We start from the raw sequence: 23520 nt of genomic DNA, 5'->3' as shown, positions 1-23520 counted from the left end.
TTTATCATACCTCTTCTTAAAGCTATGTATAAATAAATCTTTATTTTCTACAAGTACATGTACAAGGTATACAGACCACAGCTGACATCAATGTAAAAATGCTACTATATAGAAAGTCCCTTGTTATGCTGAGCATTTCGGGCAAATTAGGTCAATTTTGTCCCAGGATGCGACCCACACCAGTCCACTAACACCCAGGTACCCATTTTACTGATAGGTGAACATGGATAGCAGGTGTCTTTAGGAAACACGTCCTAATGTTTCCAACTATGCTGGGGATCGGACCCCTATTCCTCCTGTCCTCCAGTGTCGTTAGGTTGAGTTCTCCCTTAACCTCTCCTCGTAGGACATTCCCCTTAGCTCTTGGACTAGTCTTGTTGCAAACCTTTGCACTTTCTCGACTTTCTTGATGTGCTTGACCAGGTGTGGGTTCCAAATTGGTGCTTCATACTCCAGTATGGTCCTTACGTACACGGTATACAGAGTCTTGAACGATTCCTTACTGAGGTATCGGAACGCTATTCTTGCAGCCTGTTGTTGGATAAGGCTTGCAGCCAGTTCAGGGACCAGGCTTGCAGCCAATTTAGGGACCAGGCTTGCAGCCAGTTGTTGGACTAGGCTTCCAGCCAATTGTTGGACCAGGCTTGCAGCCAGTTGTTGGACTAGGCTTGAAGCTTGTTGTTGGACTAGGCTTCGAGCCAGTTGTTGGACTAGGCTTCCAGCCAATTGTTGGACCAGGCTTGCAGCCAGTTGTTGGACTAGGCTTGAAGCTTGTTGTTGGACTAGGCTTGCAGCCAGTTGTTGGATTAGGCTTGAAGCTTGTTGTTGGGCTAGGCTTGCAGTCAGTTGTTGGGCTAAGCTTGCAGCCAGTTGTTGGACTAGGCTTGAAGCTTGTTGGACTAGGCTTGCATCCAGTTGTTGGACTAGGCTTGCAGCCTGTTGTTGGATTAGGCTTGCAGCCAGATGTTGGACTAGGCTTGCAGCCAGTTGAGGGACCAGACTTGCAGCCAGTTGCTGGACTAGGCTTCCAGCCAGTTGAGGGACCAGACTTGCAGCCAGTTGTTGGACTAGGCTTCCAGCCAGTTGAGGGACCAGACGCAGCCAGTTGCTGGACTAGGCTTCCAGCCAGTTGAGGGACCAGACTTGCAGCCAGTTGTTGGACTAGGCTTGCAGCCAGTTGAGGGACCAGACTTGCAGCCAGTTGTTGGACTAGGCTTGCAGCCAGTTGAGGGACCAGACTTGCAGCCAGTTGTTGGACTAGGCTTCCAGCCAGTTGAGGGACCAGACTTGCAGCCAGTTGTTGGACTAGGCTTGCAGCCAGTTGTTGGACTAGGCTTGCAGCCAGTTGTTGGACTAGGCTTCCAGCCAGTTGAGGGACCAGACTTGCAGCCAGTTGTTGGACTAGGCTTGCAGCCAGTTGTTGGACTAGGCTTGCAGCCAGTTGTTGGACTAGGCTTCCAGCCAGTTGAGGGACCAGACTTGCAGCCAGTTGTTGGACTAGGCTTGCAGCCAGTTGTTGGACTAGGCTTGCAGCCAGTTGTTGGACTAGGCTTGCAGCCAGTTGTTGGACTAGGCTTGCAGCCAGTTGTTGGACTAGGCTTGCAGCCAGTTGTTGGACTAGGCTTGCAGCCAGTTGTTGGACCAGACTTGCAGCCAGTTGTTGGACTAGACTTGCAGCCAGTTGTTGGACCAGACTTGCAGCCAGTTGTTGGACTAGGCTTGCAGCCAGTTGTTGGACCAGACTTGCAGCCAGTTGTTGGACCAGACTTGCAGCCAGTTGTTGGACTAGACGTGCAGCCAGTTGTTGGACCAGACTTGCAGCCAGTTGTTGGACTAGACTTGCAGCCAGTTGTTGGACCAGACTTGCAGCCAGTTGTTGGACTAGGCTTGCAGCCAGTTGTTGGACCAGACTTGCAGCCAGTTGTTGGACTAGACTTGCAGCCAGTTGTTGGACTAGGCTTGCAGCCAGTTGTTGGACCAGACTTGCAGCCAGTTGTTGGACTAGACTTGCAGCCAGTTGTTGGACCAGACTTGCAGCCAGTTGTTGGACTAGGCTTGCAGCCAGTTGTTGGACCAGACTTGCAGCCAGTTGTTGGACCAGACTTGCAGCCAGTTGTTGGACTAGACTTGCAGCCAGTTGTTGGACCAGACTTGCAGCCAGTTGTTGGACTAGGCTTGTAGCCAGTTGTTGGACTAGGCTTGCAGCCAGTTGTTGGACTAGGCTTGCAGCCAGTTGTTGGACCAGACTTGCAGCCAGTTGTTGGACCAGACTTGCAACCAGTTGTTGGACTAGGCTTGCAGCCAGTTGTTGGACTAGGCTTGCAGCCAGTTGTTCGACTAGGCTTGCAGCCAGTTGTTGGACCAGACTTGCAGCCAGTTGTTGGACTAGACTTGCAGCCAGTTGTTGGACCAGACTTGCAGCCAGTTGTTGGACTAGGTTTGCAGCCAGTTGTTGGACCAGACTTGCAGCCAGTTGTTGGACCAGACTTGCAGCCAGTTGTTGGACTAGACTTGCAGCCAGTTGTTGGACTAGACTTGCAGCCAGTTGTTGGACTAGGCTTGCAGCCAGTTGGACCAGACTTACAGCCAGTTGTTGGAACAGACTTGCAGCCAGTTGTTGGACTAGGCTTGTAGCCAGTTGTTGGACCAGACTTTCAGCCAGTTGTTGGACTAGACTTGCAGCCAGTTGTTGGACTAGACTTGCAGCCAGTTGTTGGACCAGACTTGCAGCCAGTTGTTGGACTAGGCTTGCAGCCAGTTGTTGGACCAGACTTGCAGCCAGTTGTTGGACTAGGCTTGCAGCCAGTTGTTGACCAGACTTGCAGCCAGTTGTTGGACTAGACTTGCAGCCAGTTGTTGGACTAGACTTGCAGCCAGTTGTTGGACTAGACTTGCAGTCAGTTGTTGGACTAGACTTGCAGCCAGTTGTTGGACCAGACTTGCAGCCAGTTGTTGGACCAGACTTGCAGCCAGTTGTTGGACCAGACTTGCAGCCAGTTGTTGGACTAGACTTGCAGCCAGTTGTTGGACCAGACTTGCAGCCAGTTGTTGGACTAGACTTGCAGCCAGTTGTTGGACTAGACTTGCAGCCAGTTGTTGGACCAGACTTGCAGCCAGTTGTTGGACTAGACTTGCAGCCAGTTGTTGGACCAGACTTGCAGCCAGTTGTTGGACTAGACTTGCAGCCAGTTGTTGGACTAGGCTTGCAGCCAGTTGTTGGACCAGACTTGCAGCCAGTTGTTGGACTAGACTTGCAGCCAGTTGTTAGACCAGACTTGCAGCCAGTTGTTGGACCAGACTTGCAGCCAGTTGTTGGACTAGACTTGCAGCCAGTTGTTGGACTAGGCTTGCAGCCAGTTGTTGGACTAGGCTTGCAGCCAGTTGTTGGACCAGACTTGCAGCCAGTTGTTGGACCAGACTTGCAGCCAGTTGTTGGACTAGACTTGCAGCCAGTTGTTGGACTAGGCTTGCCGCCGAGCTCTCAGTATTAGTAACCAGTTACCAGTAACCAGTGTACCAGTAGGTGACTCACTACCTACCGTCTCTGCCTGAGTCATTGTCTGTATTCATTTTGTGCTGACCACAGCAGTATTCAAAGACCCCCTCACATATGGGTACTGTGGGCGGCCAGTCAGCGTTACGAGAGTGAGCAAGGAGACAAGGTTACGGCTGTTTGGGCGCTACCCACATTATCCGTAATTATACGTACTTCCAGCCTACGTGAGTACTATTACTTTACCCTATCCACGTGTTCGAATCCCACATGATAGTTGGACCAGACTTGCAGCCAGTTGTTGGACTAGACTTGCAGCCAGTTGTTGGACTAGGCTTGCAGCCAGTTGTTGGACTAGACTTGCAGCCAGTTGGACCAGACTTGCAGCCAGTTGTTGGACTAGACTTGCAGCCAGTTGTTGGACTAGGCTTGCAGCCAGTTGTTGGACTAGGCTTGCAGCCAGTTGTTGGACCAGACTTGCAGCCAGTTGTTGGACCAGACTTGCAGCCAGTTGTTGGACCAGACTTGCAGCCAGTTGTTGGACCAGACTTGCAGCCAGTTGTTGGACTAGACTTGCAGCCAGTTGTTGGACCAGACTTGCAGCCAGTTGTTGGACCAGACTTGCAGCCAGTTGTTGGACCAGACTTGCAGCCAGTTGTTGGACTAGGCTTGCAGCCAGTTGAGGGACCAGACTTGCAGCCAGTTGTTGGACTAGGCTTGCAGCCAGTTGTTGGACTAGGCTTGCAGCCAGTTGTTGGACTAGACTTGCAGCTAGTTGTTGGACCAGACTTGCAGCCAGTTGTTGGACTAGGCTTGCAGCCAGTTGTTGGACTAGACTTGCAGCCAGTTGTTGGACTAGACTTGCAGCCAGTTGTTGGACTAGGCTTGCAGCCAGTTGTTGGACTAGGCTTGCAGCCAGTTGTTGGACTAGACTTGCAGCCAGTTGTTGGACCAGACTTGCAGCCAGTTGTTGGACTAGGCTTGCAGCCAGTTGTTGGACTAGACTTGCAGCCAGTTGTTGGACTAGGCTTGCAGCCAGTTGTTGGACTAGGCTTGCAGCCAGTTGTTGGACTAGGCTTGCAGCCAGTTGTTGGACCAGACTTGCAGCCAGTTGTTGGACTAGGCTTGCAGCCAGTTGTTGGACTAGACTTGCAGCCAGTTGTTGGACTAGACTTGCAGCCAGTTGTTGGACTAGACTTGCAGCCAGTTGTTGGACTAGGCTTGCCGCCGAGCTCTCAGTATTAGTAACCAGTTACCAGTAACCAGTGTACCAGTAGGTGACTCACTACCTACCGTCTCTGCCTGAGTCACTGTCTGTATTCATTTTGTGCTGACCACAGCAGTATTCAAAGACCCCCTCACATATGGGTACTGTGGGCGGCCAGTCAGCGTTACGAGAGTGAGCAAGGAGACAAGGTTACGGCTGTTTGGGCGCTACCCACATTATCCGTAATTATACGTACTTCCAGCCTACGTGAGTACTATTACTTTACCCTATCCACGTGTTCGAATCCCACATGATAGTTGGACCAGACTTGCAGCCAGTTGTTGGACTAGACTTGCAGCCAGTTGTTGGACTAGGCTTGCAGCCAGTTGTTGGACTAGACTTGCAGCCAGTTGGACCAGACTTGCAGCCAGTTGTTGGACTAGACTTGCAGCCAGTTGTTGGACTAGGCTTGCAGCCAGTTGTTGGACTAGGCTTGCAGCCAGTTGTTGGACCAGACTTGCAGCCAGTTGTTGGACCAGACTTGCAGCCAGTTGTTGGACCAGACTTGCAGCCAGTTGTTGGACCAGACTTGCAGCCAGTTGTTGGACTAGACTTGCAGCCAGTTGTTGGACCAGACTTGCAGCCAGTTGTTGGACCAGACTTGCAGCCAGTTGTTGGACCAGACTTGCAGCCAGTTGTTGGACTAGGCTTGCAGCCAGTTGAGGGACCAGACTTGCAGCCAGTTGTTGGACTAGGCTTGCAGCCAGTTGTTGGACTAGGCTTGCAGCCAGTTGTTGGACTAGACTTGCAGCTAGTTGTTGGACCAGACTTGCAGCCAGTTGTTGGACTAGGCTTGCAGCCAGTTGTTGGACTAGACTTGCAGCCAGTTGTTGGACTAGACTTGCAGCCAGTTGTTGGACTAGGCTTGCAGCCAGTTGTTGGACTAGGCTTGCAGCCAGTTGTTGGACTAGACTTGCAGCCAGTTGTTGGACCAGACTTGCAGCCAGTTGTTGGACTAGGCTTGCAGCCAGTTGTTGGACTAGACTTGCAGCCAGTTGTTGGACTAGGCTTGCAGCCAGTTGTTGGACTAGGCTTGCAGCCAGTTGTTGGACTAGGCTTGCAGCCAGTTGTTGGACTAGACTTGCAGCCAGTTGTTGGACTAGGCTTGCAGCCAGTTGTTGGACTAGACTTGCAGCCAGTTGTTGGACTAGACTTGCAGCCAGTTGTTGGACTAGGCTTGCAGCCAGTTGTTGGACTAGGCTTGCAGCCAGTTGTTGGACTAGACTTAGACTAGGCTTGCAGCCAGTTGTTGGACTAGACCCTTGCAGCCAGTTACAAGTTGGAACTCATACAAGTATACTACACTCTGATAGACTGTATACATAACTCATACAAGTATACTACACCCTGATAGACTGTATACATAACTCATACAAGTATACTACACCCTGATAGACTGTATACATAACTCATACAAGTATACTACACCCTGATAGACTGTATACATAACTTATACAAGTATACTACACTGATAGACTGTATACATAACTCATACAAGTATACTACACCCTGATAGACTGTATACATAACTCATACAAGTATACTACACCCTGATAGACTGTATACATAACTCATACAAGTATACTACAATTGTATTAGTAAAGATGCAGTGACCTACACATACACCTTCTGTTGTATCAATAAATAATACAACACCAGTGTATCTTTACTGAGAGGCATTTCACCCTTAAAGCAAGATATATTAGTCTCATAAGTTTAGCGAGGGGAAGTGCAGTAGTAGTGGAGGTGGTCACAAGTGGGCGGGGCCCCTCACTGGCGATAAGTTAGGTCCATAAAGTGGGTCCAGAGGCTTAGCAATGGAGTTGTAGAGATATCGTCTAGTTTCCTGCGAGGAAGCTAGTTGTCTATAGTAGACAGCCTCCCCTGTAGCAAACCACAGTGGGCCCTGCCCACATGTAACCACATCTTCTGCTGCTGCATATATATATATATATATATATATATATATATATATATATATATATATATATATATATATATATATATATGTCGTGCCGAATAGGCAGAACTTGCGATCTTGTCTTAAATAGCAACGCTCATCTTGCTATATGCTGTATAGCCCTTGTGGCTTAGCGCTTCTTTTTGATTATAATAATAATAATCTTGCTATATAGTACAAGCTAAAATTTATGTATGCAATAATTTCGCCAAAATCATTGTGAACCTAACGAAAAAAAATATATTTCACTGTTTGTTTAGTATTAAATTATTGTAAACAAATCTAAAATATATTTAGTTGGGTTAGGCTAAAATAAATTGCGCTTGTTATAATAAGGTTAGGTAAGTTTTCTAAGATTCTTTTGGTGCAAAATTAATTTTTTTTACATTAACATTAATGAAAAAAAATATATCTTTAAACGTATAAGATAAATTTTTAGAAAGGACTTAATTTTAAATGAGTTCTTGCTAATTGACCAGTTTTACATATTCGGCACGACATATATATATATATATATATATATAATATATATATATAATGTGGTTTAAAGGCTCAAGAATGTGATAATGCATGTATAGATATATACAAAAAGCAGGTAGAGTGAGTAAGAGAGCTGCTTGTGACATCCTCTTGTAACGGATGACAGAAGGTAATAGGCAGAGGGAAAGTCAAACTCATATGGCTTACAGTTGGTAGACTCGTGTTGGGATTTTGGGGTTCAGTGCCAAATTTTTCCATATTATATATTAAATTCTTGTTTGTCTATTTATTATAAATTGAAGCCAGGACTCAGGGTAATTGTGATAGAGATGCTAACTTCAGTTACACAGTGATCCAGTAGGTTTATGCATGTGTAATGGAATATTAGCTTTGGTAAGCCATGAGATTGGAGTACTGGCTATTGTGTGAGCTTACAAGATGAATAGACTCGCTTAGGTAGAAGGTTCTCAGGGTGTGAGTGTAGTTGTTGTGTGGTGGAACTAGTGTGTGAGCTTCATCGAGCCCGCCTGGGACGTCACCTAGGAGACACCGTCATCAGTTTGGTTTGGAACTTTGTGAAGTGAGGATCATGCACTCTTTCATTAGAGGATTTACATGAGTGCTTAAATATGGAGTAGGATAACTCGATACATCCCCATGTGCACGTTGGAGCAAGATGGTGAGAGAGACACGGCATCTCTGGGTAGGAAATTTACCCGAGAACATAAGTGAAGAGAGAATTAAGGAACATTTTAAACGGTACGTGAGTCAGTGGAGATGGTGGCTGCCTTAATGGTTGGCCTGGTTTGTGTGCTAGCAGCTGCTGCTATTGTGCTGCTGCAGTATTTGCGCTGTTTTATATGTGCTGTCTGTTGGTGCGTGTGTGTGGGTGTGGTCGACCAGTGCAGTGGTTTAGGTTTTTAGGGTTTAAATGTTCAGAATCACGTCTGCAGTACGCTGCTGGTGCTTGATTATATATATATAATGTGTATTATATATATATATGTGCTCCAGCAGTTGACGCCCAAAGGGGCGGTTATACCCACGCCCCTAAAGCTGGCCGTGGGCGGCGGGTACGGGCGTAGGTACGTCCTGGATGGGTATATTGATGACTCCTGAGGATCCATGGAGCACCTTGGTATGGTATACTTCTACTTATTACCCAGTGATGACTGCTCATGGGTGAGTATATGACCTCTGGCTGACCCCCTGACCTTGCCAACTATCAGAGGTTTAAACCTCACACCCACTCATTGGTCTACGGTTTATCTCATAATTTAATATTACCCTTCAGGTTTGTCCCAAATTTCACTATGTAGGTAAAACTGGTCAAAACTCTGGCCATTTAACCCCTTAAAATGTCCAGGTATAAAGTCGCCCACTGACACGCATCCTGAAGAATGTTGGACACTTGCCGGAGATCAGTTTTATGGTAATTCTAGTTTAATTTGTCGTAGATCGACGCTACAACATGTATTCCACATAAGATATGAGGTTATGTAGGGATCTTGGCAGGGGTTATGACACTACGTGTTGGGTGTCAGTTTAAAGACAAGACTCACCAGGCGCCATTTTTAATATATAATGCTGCGTCTTGGGTCCTTATGCACCTTAGACGTTATCAAACTTTGATTCTTATTACAAATAAAGGAAAAATTTTGACTACAGATGTACGTAGGTTACTACATATGCAACTAATTACACATATTACAGATGTACGTAGGTTACTACAAATGCAACTAATTACACACTACAGATGTACGTAGGTTACTACAAATGCAACTAATTACACATATTACAGATGTACGTAGGTTACTACACATGCAACTAATTACACATATTACAGATGTACGTAGGTTACTACAAATGCAACTAATTACACATATAGATGTACGTAGGTTACTACAAATGCAACTAATTACACATATTACAGATGTACGTAGGTTACTACACATGCAACCAATTACACATTACAGATGTACGTAGGTTACTACAAATGCAACTAATTACACAAAGATGTACGTAGGTTACTACAAATGCAACTAATTACACATATTACAGATGTACGTAGGTTACTACACATGCAACTAATTACACATATTACAGATGTACGTAGGTTACTACAAATGCAACTAATTACACATAGATGTACGTAGGTTACTACACATGCAACTAATTACACACATTACAGATGTACGTAGGTTACTACAAATGCGACTAATTACACATACTACAGATGTACGTAGGTTACTACAAATGCAACTAATTACACACATTACAGATGTACGTAGGTTACTACAAATGCGACAAATTACACATACTACAGATGTACGTAGGTTACTACAAATGTGACTAATTACACATACTACAGATGTACGTAGGTTGCTACAAATACAACTAATTACACACATTACAGATGTAGGTTACTACTAATGCAACTAATTACACACATTACAGATGTACGTAGGTTACTACAAATGCAACTAATTACACATACTACACGTGCACATAAGTATACACACTACTACAAATGCACATTAGCAAACACTACTATTAACACAGACTAAAACAAACACAGACTATGAACTCTAATGTGATACTCCTTTAGGATGGATGTGTGTAGTTTTGTGTACACACTGATAACCATCAAAATACATTAAAACTGCCACATCATCAAAACTGCCACATCATCAAGACTGCCACATCATCAGATTGACCACATCTTCAAAACTGTCACATCAAAACTGCTACATCACACTCGGGATACTGCAACATCACACTCACATCACTGCCAAACATCACAACACTGAAATATCACAATCAGAACGCTGCAACATCAGAACCAGTGTACTGCAACATCACAATCAAAATTGCTTTATTACACCCACAATTGCCACATCACAATCTATCCATTGTTATATTAGAATCAAAACAGTCACATCACAAAGCACTTTTACAGAACAGTCAGAACATTCAACTGGCACATTATACACAATCCCCGCTCATAATAGCCGTAAAACAAGGTAACGCCACATCATCAAAGCACTGTCACAAAAGTCAAAACGTATCACAATCAACTGCTGTCACAACAGCCATATTACAATAAAAATAAGCCACATTACACTCAAAACACGGCCACATCAGTCAAAAGACGCTTATTAAAATTGCCACATCACAAAGCTGGCATCACAATCAAAGCATTGTCACACTGCAACCAAAATAATTGCAATCCAACCTGAGATATAAAAGATCTCAAGATTTGCAACTAGGGTAGTCCCAGAAGAAATCTCAAGGGATGGAGAGACGCCTTGGTGCTAGTGGAGGGCTCTTGGTCCAAGGAAATGGAGCTACCTCTTTCCTGGGTCAGACCTAAGTACATCTGTTGTCCAATTGTTGTATGGTCTCTACCTATCAGAGGTTCCTCGATTCCAGTGAGGGGCTCATGATCCAAGGAATTGGATCTGTTCTTCCCTTGGATCGAATAGAATCTGCCTCTCATTCCCCAGGCATTGTATGACCCCTACGATTTTAGAGCTTCCCTATAAATGGTGTAATAATAATAATTACATTCATAGGGAATCGAAATCGTAGTAGTAAGCTCCAGTTCCTTGAATCAAGAGCACCCCCCCCCTCCAGCATTAGAGCATCCCTCCAGTAACAGCAACATCCTGGTTGATCAGGCAAACACCAGACGAGCCTGCCCCGTACCTGGGCTCCGGGAGTAGAAAAACACTCAGAATTCATCAAAGGTAAAGGTATATCAAAGGTAGATCGTCCCTTGAAGATATTTCTGTTCATGGTGCGTTCTCCTTAGTTCTGGGACTACTCAAGTTGCAAACCTTTAGTTCTTTTAGATATGCATGAGGTTAGGTTTAGTTGCAATAAGTATTTTAGTTGCAGTGTGGTAATACTGTATGGTGTCAGCTTCTATAGTTATGTGGCATTGACTTGATTGTGATACATTTTAAAAACATAAGAAAGGAGAAACACTGCAACAGGCCTACTGGCCCATGCGATGTGAATGCTCTGATGGAGTGCCTTATAATGTGTTTTGATTGTGATGGCAGCTATAATTGTCGAAGGAACTCGACCTGCCGAATTGGGAGACGATTACAGTGTAGAACGTGATAAATGAATGGAAGGGCAGATAGGCAGACTGAATTAAGTGTCAGTAACAAGAATACACAGGTCAGTTAAAAATAGTGATGAACCATAAGATGTTAGGAAGTACTCCCTTCAAGCCAAGTGCCTTGATGCTGTTGTAGAATTTTGTCCTTGATGCTGTTGTAGAATTTTGTTCTTGATGCTGTTGTAGAATTTTGTTCTTGATGCTGTTGTATGTCTCTTGGTTAAAAGAACTGGAGCTATATAATTGTTATCCCCTCAAGGAAGGTTCCTTGATGTTGGTGAGGGGCTCTTGATTTAGGGAATTGGATCTGTGCTCCAGTTCCCCGAATTAAGCCTGAATGCCTTCCACATCCCCCCCCCAGGCGCGGTATAATCCTCCGGGTTTAGCGCTTCCCCCTTGATTATAATAATAATAATATATAATTGTTATATCAAATCAAATTCTCTCTCATTGCCTTGTAATTGACCCTTTATTTGTTTAGTTGCCCATGAATAACAATAGTTTGAAGGACTTGGCGAAGAAGAGTGGAATGAGTTGGATAAAATTATTAACGTATATTATACAGGTTTACTTGTTAGTTGTGGGTAAATTACTTCGGGTAACTCAGTAACGTTAAAATGCTTTATTTCCATTAGGAATCCTTTGACGAGGAAGTGGATCTCTCTCACACACACACTCACCCTCACACAGTAGCGACCAGTGAAGAGGCGGGGCCAGGAGCTATGACTCGACCCCTGTAACCACAACTAGGTGAGTACACACACACACACACATTGGACACAGTAACAAGGGGACACAGTTGGAAGTTGAAGACACCGATGAATCACAGGGATGTTAGGAAGTATTTCTTCAGCCACAGTAGTCAGGAAGTGGAATAGTTTGGGAAGCGATGTAGTGGAGGCAGGATCCATACATAGCTTTAAGCAGAGGTATGATAAAGTTCATGATACAGGGAGAGTGACCTAGTAGCGACCAGTGAAGAGGCGGGGCCAGGAGCTTGGACTCGACCCCTGCAACCTCAACTAGGTGAGTACACACACACACACACACACATACACACACACACACACACACACACACACACACACACACACACACACACACACCTACACCTACACCTACCTACCTACCTACCTACCTACCTACCTACCTACCTACCTACCTACCTACCTACACCTATCTTGACACGCACGCACGCAACTTAATTTCCCTGAGATGATGTCATTGCTCATTACTTTTCTTGTTGGGTTAGTTACTGGTTGTCAAAGGCACTTGTCGATAGTGTGTGCGCTAACCTTTTGTGGTTGCGGGGGAGGGGGGGAGGGGTCCAATCCTAGCTCCTGTGTGTGTGAGAGAGAGTAACCCCTCACAGCCATGTGATAGTGTCACCCATTTTTTTCCACCAATACCCCAAAAATTGGCCAAAACCCACTCGTACCGATACTTAGCACGTCACTAATATACACACATTTTCAGAGTTAAGCCTAGCCTTGAACATTGCACGACCTAACAGTTATGAACCGTGCCTCACAACCTCGGGCTTTTGCCTTGGCTACCGTTGCCAGACAGCCCCTTTAACACCACTTCCATGTTGACTGTGTTAACACCTCCATGTTGTGTTAACTGGGTTTGTCAAAGCATGATTCCATGTCCATAGTCTCCATAGGTAGTTCAGAGGCATGTCATACGAAACATTGCAGACTTGGGAGAGGTGTGGAGAGCAGGAGTTCTGGCTCCTAGCCTTCATCAACAATATATATTTTTTTTTTTTTTGGGGGGGGGGGCTATTTCTCGTGAATATAATAATAGTAATAGTTTCTGTCTTTCTGAACAGTCACACCTGCTCTCATAACTGTGTAGCGTGTTTTTACCATATCAAGTTTATTCCTATCATGGTAAGATTGAAAAAAAGTATTTCTTAGTCCTCTAGTTCATGAGGCCTCACCTGTAATTTTAGTTTGGTCCACCTAGGAACCAGGCCTGGTCTCAGACCGAGCCGCGGGGGCGTTGACCCCCGAAACCCCTCTCCAGGTAAACCATCCTGGACTGGAAACAAATCCAGCAACTAGCCCACCAGAACCACAGATATTGAATCTAGCCAAAAAGCGAGCGCCCCCAGCACAGCAGCAAACATGACTTCATTTGTATTTGCTAACGTTCAGGGTCTAAACCAGGTATAGCAGAAATAAAATACTATTGATGAATTAGGTCTGGTTATATTTGTAGACATTTTACCATCCAGTGGATTTATCAATAAAATTTCAAGGACATAATGAGAAGACTATATTATGTCTATGAATTTGTATTGATAAAGGCACTGGCTGGCAAAAACGTTTACAGATACCCAATGTTGCACATTTCTAATTATTCATCTTGTCAGTATTGTATACCATTCATCAGTGGTCTCATCACAGAGTCGAATGCAATGTTTGCAGTCCTTACAGAAACCACGTTAAAGGCTACTGAGATCACAATATGTGGATTACTGACTGCAGTCTACTAGGATGTGACCAGGTGAAACAGACAGCAAGGGAGGATCTGTATGTTAGTCACTAACAGAGACTACCTGGAGGTTATTCCGGGGATCAACGCCCCCGCGGCCCGGTCCATGACCAGGCCTCCCGATGGATCAGGGCCTGATCAACTAGGCTGTTACTGCTGGCCGCACGCAGTCCAACGTACGAGCCACAGCCCGGCTGATCCGGCACTGACTTTAGGTATCTGTCCAGCTCTCTCTTGAAGGCAGCCAGGGGTTTATTGGCAATTCCCCTAATGCTTGATGGGAGGCTGTTGAACAGTTTTGGGCCCAGGACACTTATGGTGTTTTCTCTTAGTGTACCAATGGCGCCCCTACTTTTTATTGGGGGAATTTTGCATCGCCTGCCCAGTCTTTTACTTTCGTAAGGAGTGATTTCTGTGTGCAGATTTGGGACCATTCCTTCCAAGATTTTCCAAGTGTAGATTATGATATATATCTCCCTCCTGCGTTCCAACGAGTACAAGTCAAGTGCTTCCAAGCGTTCCCAGTAGTTAAGGTGCTTGACAGAACTTATAGGTGCAGTAAAGGATCTCTGTACACTCTCTAGATCTGCGATTTCACCTGCTTTGAATGGAGATGTTAATGTACAGCAGTATTCCAGCCTAGAGAGAACAATTGATTTGAAAAGGATCATCATTGGCTTGGCATCTCTCGTTTTGAAAGTTCTCATTATCCATCCTATCATTTTCTTTGCACGTGCGATCGTGGCACTGTTGTGATCCTTGAAAGTGAGATCCTCAGACATTACTACTCCCAGGTCCCTTACATTATTTTTCCGCTCTATTGTATGGCCGGAGTCAGTAGTATACTCTGTTCTAGTTATTATCTCCTCCAGTTTTCCATAACGGAGTAGTTGGAATTTGTCCTCATTGAACATCATATTGTTTACCGTTGCCCACTGGAAAACTTTGTTTGTATCTTCTTGGAGGTTAACCGCGTCCTCAGCAGATGACAGCCTCATGCAGATCCTAGTATCATCCGCAAAGGATGATACGGTGCTGTGGTGTATATCTCTGTTTATGTCTGATATGAGGATAAGGAATAAGATGGGGGCGAGTACTGTGCCTTGTGGAACAGAGCTCTTCACTATGGCAGCCTCCGATTTAACTCTGTTGACCACTACTCTTTGTGTTCGATTTGTTAGGAAGTTGAAGATCCATCTCCCCACTTTCCCAGTTATTCCTTTAGCACGTATTTTATGGGCTATTACGCCATGATCGCATTTGTCAAATGCTTTTGCAAAGTCTGTGTATATTACATCTGCATTCTGATTTTCTTCCAGTGCATCCAAGGCCATGTCATAGTGATCCAGTAGTTGTGAGAGGCAGGAGCGACCTGCCCTGAACCCATGTTGCCCTGGATTGTGCAGATTTTGGGAATCCAGGTGATTTGCAATCCTGCTTCTTAGCACTCTTTCAAAGATTTTTATGATGTGGAACGTCAGAGCTATTGGTCTATAGTTCTTAGCTAATGCTTTGCTGCCACCTTTATGGAGTGGGGCTATATCCGTTTTTTTTTTTTTTTTTTTTTTTTTTTTTTTTTTTTTTTTTTTTTTTTTTTTTAGGTGACTGTGGAATTTCACCCATGTCCAAGCTCCTCCTCCATAGTGTACTTAGGGCACGCGAGAGGGGTTTCTTGCAGTTCTTAATGAAAACAGAGTTCCACGAGTCTGGGCCCGGGGCTGAGTGCATAGGCATGTTGTCAATGGCTTTTTCGAAATCTATTGGAGTTAGGGTAATGTCGGAAATCTGGCATACATTTATGGAGTTTAGAGGCTCATTCATGAAGAAATCATTTGGGTCGTCGATCCTCAGACCGATTAGTGGTTCACTAAACACAGAGTCGTACTGGGATTTCAATATTTCACTCATTTCCTTGTTGTCATCTGTGTAAGTCCCATCCTGTCTGAGTAAGGGCCCGATACAAGATGTGGTATTTGCCTTGTTTTTGGCATATGAAAAGAAATATTTTGAATTTCTTTCATTTTCACTAATAGCTTTAAGCTCCTCCTGCCTCTCCTGGTTCCTGTAAGAGTCATTTAGCTTAAGTTCGATAGTTTCCACTTCCCTGGTCAGCGCCTCCTTTCGTGTATCAGATATTCTAGCACTCCTGAGGAGCTCAGTGACTCTTCGTCGTCTTCTGTAGAGGGAGCGTCTTTTTCTCTCCAGTTTACTCCAGCTCTTCTTCTTTCTTAGGGGAATATGCCTAGAACATGCTTCGGCTACCAGGAAGTTGATCCTTTCAAGGCACTGGTTTGGATCCATGTCATTTAAGACATCTTCCCAACATGTTTCGTTTAGGACATGGTTTACCTGGTCCCAGTTGATGTTCTTGTTGTTGAAATTGTATTTTGTGAAGACACCTTCACAGGTACATGCATTCTGCTGTTCAGGACCCCTATGCATGTACGTCTGGACTTCGATTAGATTGTGATTGGAATTAGTTGTTTTCGATATTTTTATGTCTCTTATCAGGTCCTCATTATTTGTGAAGATAAGGTCAAGTGTGTTTTCTAGTCTTGTTGGCTCCACTATCTGCTGGCTTAAGGTGTGTTTTTCGCAGAGACTTAGTAGCTCATGGGTGTGTGACCTTTCATCTGCGCTACCTCCGGGGATTGTTTCAGCTATAACATTATTTGCTACATTCTTCCATTTTGTATGCCTTAGGTTGAAATCACCAAGCAGTAAGATGTTTGGGGATGGAGCTGGAAGGTTTTCCAAACAGTAATCGATTTTCAGTAGCTGTTCCTTGAACTGTTGTGAGGTTGCATCTGGTGGCTTGTATACAACCACAATGACTAGGTTTTGGTTCTCGATCTTTATTGATAGAACTTAACTACCTCATTTGTGGTGTTCAGCAACTCCGTGCAGATAAGGGACTCTTTGACATACAGGCCAACCCCCCCTTGTTGCCTGTTTTTTCTGTCGCATCTAAAAAGGTTGTAACCACTTATCCATATTTCACTGTCAAAGTGATCTTTTGTGTGAGTCTCTGTGAAGGCTGCAAACATTGCATTAGACTCCACTAACACTACAGGCTAATACTGTTGCGTGAACGATACCGTTTCTTGGATGATACTTTTATTTTGAACGAATCTTGCACAACTGTACTAGTGACAAAAAAATTAAACCTTGTATTCACTAATAATGAAAACCTAGTTCGGAACATCATAGTGTCGAAGATAGTAAACTCAGACCACAACCTAACAAGTTTAGACATACATACCCACTGATCATAATTAGCAAAACACGCTCAGTCACGAGGGTATGTTCAAATTAAATTTTAACAATAGGGACATCAGCTGGAAGTTAAATCGCGGGCTTACTAAAATTCGCTGGCAAGACATAAACCATAACCAGACGCGACGGTCTGGAGTTTTGAGACTCTCTGACCGCGGGTTCAATCCCGGTCGGGGTATGGTTTCTAAAGTAGTATATCGAGAGGATGAGTTTGGTGGCATTAGAAATGTGCTCTAGACATGCTCTTACAAAGGAGATAGTGGAGATTACACATGCTCTTACAAAGGAGATGGTGGAGGTTAGAAAGGAAGAGGCATGACCTTTGTAAGTGAAGACCCCTGATACAGCCTCCTCAGAGGCAGCACAAAGTAACACCAGTTGGATAATTAGAAAACGCTGAACATAAATTGAACACATCATACAGGAGAGACGGTGGGAGCTAAAAGCTGTAAGTTGAAATTGAAAGAAATCTAAAATACTACTACTAATATGTAAAATCCAAGTCAAAAATGTCTAGTATCAGGCCACTGATTAAAGGCGATAGGACATACGCAGATGATGACAAAAAAATGAATGAAATGCTTCGTCTCAATATGACTCGGTTCAACGAACCATTAATCAACCTAAAGATTGACAATTCAAATGAGTTCTTCATGAATGAGACCCAAAAATACTGCAAATATCTTAATCTGATATAATTCTAACTTCACTGCCATTGATTTCATGCTTTTGCATTCCACCCTGAACCCAGACTCATGAAACTCGATGTTCATTAAATAATGCAAGAAACCTTATCACATGCCTTAAATATTCCATGAGGAAGCCTAGGCACTAGTCATCTCGCAGTCATTAAAAACCACGGGTTTTTTTGTCCCACTTCACAAAGGTGGTTGCACAGAAATAGCAAAAAACTATGTACCAGTAGCTTTAATATCACTCGTAATAAAGATTTTTTCAAACTATTTTAAGAAGCAAGATTACCAATTATGTGGAATTGCAGCAATTGCTGGACCATTACATGTCTTCAAGTGCATCTAAGACTAAACAAAATGCAGATGTAGAAAACACTGAATTTGCAAAAGTCATGGGGTACTTGCACACAAAATGTGTGCAAAATGAATAACTGAGGTGGTCAGATGGATTTTTAACTTTCCTAGAGTGTAAAGTTCACTCTTTTCCCATTCTCATTTCTGACAAATAAATCTCAGCGCTGTATCGTCGTTTGCAGACAATACTCATTTGTAAAAATGGCATCCATAGAAGACAAGCAAGCCTCAAGCTGATATAAGCCAAGTCTTGTGGTCTACTGACAACAGTGTGATGTTCAGTGATGATAAATTACAGTTAATTCATCACGGAAGAATGGAGGAAATAAATATAAGATTGAAGTACAAGACCAGTTTGAACCACTTGACAGAATGCAAGTCAAATGTGAGAGACCTCACATTCAGAACACAATGTTATCACATTTGAAAAAAAAGGATAGGTTGGATAACTAGAACCTTCAGAACATGAGATGCCAAGCCAGTGATAATACTCTTTAGGTTACTCGTTGTCTCCAGGCTGGAATATTGCTGTGTACTAATGGCTTCCTTCAAGGCAGGCGAAATTGCTGCCCTGGTTAATGTACTGAATCTTTGCAACTTGTATAAACTCTCTTAAGCACGTAAATTACTGGAAATCTTAAAGCCTCTAGAAATCTCCTTAGAACATAGACAAGAGACAGATATAATCTTCACCTGGAAGATACTGGAGGATTGGTTCTAAACTTACAAACCAAAATTAATACTTGTGAACACAGGCGGCTTGGAAAACAGTGCAGGATACCTCCAGTGAGAAGATAGTAATGAGTACAATAACTCATCATGTGTTAAGGGACCCTGACAATTAAAAACCTTCCATTTATACATAAGGGGGATCAACAAACCCATGACTGCCTTCAAGAAGGAACTCTAGAGATTCTTCAAAATAGTTCCTGATCAACCAGGGTGTGGTGCATATGTTGGCCTGCGGACGGCGAACATGAACAGCTTGATAAATCAAGCCAGCAACCAGGAGGCCTGGTCCGGGACTGGGCCACGGAGGCGGTGACCTTTGGAAGCAACTCCCGGTAGGGAGGTTCCATTGTTTCTTCTCATGTTTCACACTATTTTCCTAGTCTTTCTCCCCAGAGTTTTAATTTACAGTTCATTTGCTTCCTCACAGTGTACACCTCTTACCTCTGCGACTAGTCCAGTGCAAACATTACGGGTTTTAAAGCTTCTAAGCATCCTCGCACGTGTTTATATTAAACCCAAGCAGCCAATTTACATACGAGGAATAATTGTGGCTCTAGTGCTGATCCTTGGGTGATCCCGCTTGTTACTCTGTCTCGCTACCCAGATGGACAGGTAACGAGTGACGTGGTGGGATCAGAGGCAACTTCGGTTTCCTGTCATATTTCATAACATGGGACGGGTTTACTCTTAGTGATGAAATATCAGCCTGAGCTGGGGGGGGGGGGGTTCAGTAAAATGAGAATATCGTAAAGAACGTCAATATTGGTTCATTAACTATGGCAGCTTCAAAGACGGTGTGAAGGCTGGGGGGGTGATAACACCCACTCAGTTGCGCTTGGTGAAAGCATGACCCAAACATTATGGAAACTACATTTAGTGAAAGCTGCAGTCCCACTTGCATGCCTCTCACACCAGACATTGCTCTTGCTCTGCTACGGTGGCAATAAATTTCTTGTGGAATGAATATGCTAATGAAGTTAATGTTTAAAGTGATGACTTAATAAGAATTCTGACCAGGACATTTTTATTACAAGTGACTTGTGATATACCTGTGACCAGTTTTGAGACTTTTCCTTCTGTAATGTTCAGAAAGAAGCACTGTTTCTTCTGAGTTCTAGTCTAGTAATGTGTGTGACAATCCAGTTTCATGCAATGAAGCAGCGAGTAGCTCTAATTCCTTGGATCAAAGCACCCCCGAAGGGCTATTACTACATTAGCAATACACTTCTCGAAATTACTCTTGTGGTAATGAAGTTGTCAGTTTAGAATGAGGTTCTCATAGATGCCTGCGCCAAAGTTTTGTAATGTTAGTGATCAGCCAGGTTGTGGTGTATTGAACCGCAAGTAACAATAGTCTACATGATCAGGCCATCACAGGTAATGTCTGGATTCAGGGCAGACTACTGTGTGTGTGTGTGTGTGTGTGTACACCGAAATGTGCACGTACACATGCGTGTATGTATTTGTGCGTCTTATCCGTGTCCTTATACTAGCGAGATGTAGACACCTCTGTAAATATTTAGACACTGAGATATGCACCTGTGTATATATAAACTACACTGGTATGTGCACACTAAATATATATATATATATATATATATATATATATATATATATATATATATATATATATATATATATATATATATATATATGCAATAAGATCACAGTAAACAGGTGATTTCAGAATATGCAAAACAACCACTCTGAAAGAATAGAGAAATTCCAAGCGCTTTCGTGACTACTCACATTATCAAGGAACTATGATAATGTGAGTAGTCACGAAAGCGCTTGGAATTTCTCTATTCTTTCAGAGTGGTTGTTTTGCATATATATATATATATATATATATATATATATATATATATATATATATATATATATATATATATATATCATAATATATAATGTACACCATAATACATTTATGTATATGCACATACGTGCATATACATAAATGTGTGAAGGGAAGAATGGGCGGAGACTTGAACAAGTAGTTCATGTATATAGCAGTCCTAACTAACACTAACCACTCAGGCCAGTGGTAACGATAGGATGACTTTACAACCAACACTTCTGTGACATGATTGTATCAGCGGCAGCAGTAGCAGCTGTGATCCTACCGTCTCATCCACAGCCACAGAAGCTTTTATGGTACATCTATTCTCATCCTGTAAGCCATATAGACCATAAACCCAAAATTGCATTGTAATGAATAAGTAAGTAAGTAAGTTTATTTAGGTATACACAAATAGTTACATAGAATTATCATACATAGCAGCATATGTGTACAGAACCTGGGATAACCCAAAAAAGTAAGACAAAGTGACTTATTTCCATTGGGGTCCTTTATGAAGTCAGTGAATATACTAAAGAATGGATGGGAACTCTAATCACGATCCATGCTGATTGTGAACTCTACTTATTGTAAACTCTTCAGCTGGGCATAGTTGCGGCGTTGGTTATGCAATGTATTTGAACCAAGATTCAAATACTCGACTATTCTTATTTTTTCGTTAATAATCTTTCATTAAGACATACCCTGGGCTTATACAGAGGTGTGTGTATATGGATATATGTATGTCTATATAAATTTGTACATCTGTGTGCATTTACTGAGTTTTAAACGTAAAAACATGTTTGATATTAGTGCAGATTTATTTCTGCTGTCATGACCATAGTGCATAGAGCGTACCTTAAATATAAGGTACAAACGCTTTGGTTCCAGCTAAATCCCAAGTACGGTTAGAGGACAACGTATTTTCCTGGAAGTGCTAAACTCGTAGGGGTCATACAGTTCATGCAGGATGGGAGGCGAACAGATTTTAGCCATTGCTTTATTTTATTAAAAACCTTAGTTTATTCAGGTATAGGTACACATAAATAGTTACATAAATTATACGTATCAGGATATGTGTAGATTACCTAGTATAACTCCCCCAAAAAGTCAACGTGACTTATTTCCATTGGTGTCCTTTGAGGACCATAAAGGTACCCCCACGATGGGAGGGGAGGAGAGACTATGTAATGGCCGCAGTCATGAGGGCGAGTGGTTCCACTGGGGAAGACTTGCCACACACTCCCATATCTGCCAATATCCACCCCCTTCCTCCACTATTTTTTGCTTGCCATATATTCTCCTTTTACCCTGGTAATCATGGCAGCCAAGAGCTTGTGTTTGCTCGTACATCACTAGTCCTTGGTAACATGAACAGCTTTATAAATAGTAATACAATACATTCATTAGTTATATTTAAATTTCCTTCCCAGTATGAGACAGTATGTGGCTGGTGAGATTGTTTTTCACTTGTTTATTCTCCCAGGCAGTGAATGTTGTGGCTTGTGTCGAGTTGTAGTACTTTTTCCTTTTGAGTTTTAGGGTCATATTGGTGTGATAAGTAAGACATGTGCAACAGTTAGGTATCTTTATTCCGAAACGTTTCGCCTGTCGAGTGCAGAAGAGTAGCTTCTAACTTCTGTAGTCGACAGAAGAAGACTGCTGTGTAGGCGAAACGTTTAGGAAAACAGATGCCTAACAGTTGCACATATCTTATCAGTCTGTCGGTATTGAGAGTTGGACCTAACTAGCTTGTTGTGTTACTAGGTCTGGTGCTGTGCTCCTTAAGTGAATGTGACCTAACCTGACTAGGTTGGGGCATTGGCATTAGCCGGTACGAGACTTGGACCTGCCTCGCATGGGCCAGTAGGCCTGCTGCAGTGTGCCTTCTTTCTTGTGTTCTTGTACCATTTTCATACCAGTGCGTTTGCTCACGTGTCTTGAAACCCACATATCGGTGTTGCAAGAATAGTTGACGCTTAAAAATTGCAACATCTACTTCCATTGTTCTCGCAGTGTTCGTGAAAATTAGTAGGTTCCCGGACATTCTGTTCATATTGATATTGTTTGGAATGCTCTATGTACTTGACGTTCCTAAGCACTGGGTATATGCAAGCTTCTTGAACACAATACTAGAGGTGGTATAAACCTTGGTAATAAGTAGAAGTGATCAAGGTCCCAGGACCGAAACGTTTTCTAATAAATATGTCAGTATTTGCTTACGTGTCTTTCTAAACCAACAATACTAGAGGTACTGGAGCCAAATCTACAACCTGAAATAAGCCCCTACTAGTGGGAAATACCGCAGTAGGCCAGTTGACAAGTCTAACTCGAGGTGGATGCCTTTTCCTGCATTACTTTCTCGTTTACACTTTGTATCTTTAGGCAAAAGTTTTTTTAAAGTTGTAGTCTACAGTTGAGATACAGACTGACAATGTCTCTTTTGCTGTACCTTTTTTTTTCACCATATATACTTTTGATGGGTTTCGCGTTTTTTGCTATTGACGCAGCCCGGCCCTGAGCCAGGCTTGTGATGAACGGTTTGAAAAAACGACAAGTTGAAGATTGAGACACTTATGCAGCATATGGGAATCTTTATTCAGGAAACGTTTCGCCACACAGTGGCTTCATCAGTCCAATACAAAGAGGAAGGCGTAAGGAGAGGAGGAGTATGAGGTAATCAGTCCCTCAGCCTGGAGTCGATGTGTTCAGTCCATCAATCTTGTAGAATGAGCCAGGCTTGTTTGGCGTTTGCATGCCCAACTAGGCTGTTGCTGCTGGCGGCCCGCTGGCCCTAC

At 43.3% G+C, this 23520-nt stretch overlaps 1 protein-coding gene across 3 annotated transcripts in view; it reads left to right on the top strand.

The window, feature by feature from the left end:
• The first annotated feature begins 7738 nt into the window (after window positions 1-7738).
• LOC128704926 (protein split ends-like) overlaps window positions 7739-23520 on the top strand; it is a 407345-nt gene continuing 391563 nt past the window's right edge. For all 3 annotated transcript variants that reach the window (XM_070104316.1, XM_070104317.1, XM_070104315.1), the window contains exon 1: window positions 7739-7959. In XM_070104316.1, the coding sequence (XP_069960417.1) occupies window positions 7877-7959 (83 nt within the window). In that variant the 5' untranslated portion in view covers window positions 7739-7876. The remainder of the gene's footprint in view (window positions 7960-23520) is intronic.

Source organism: Cherax quadricarinatus, chromosome 91 (assembly GCF_038502225.1).
Source record: "Cherax quadricarinatus isolate ZL_2023a chromosome 91, ASM3850222v1, whole genome shotgun sequence".
NCBI classification, from domain to species: Eukaryota; Metazoa; Arthropoda; class Malacostraca; order Decapoda; family Parastacidae; genus Cherax; species Cherax quadricarinatus.
Note: the sequence above shows the minus strand (reverse complement) of the source record. Positions and strands in the feature narration are given on the sequence as shown.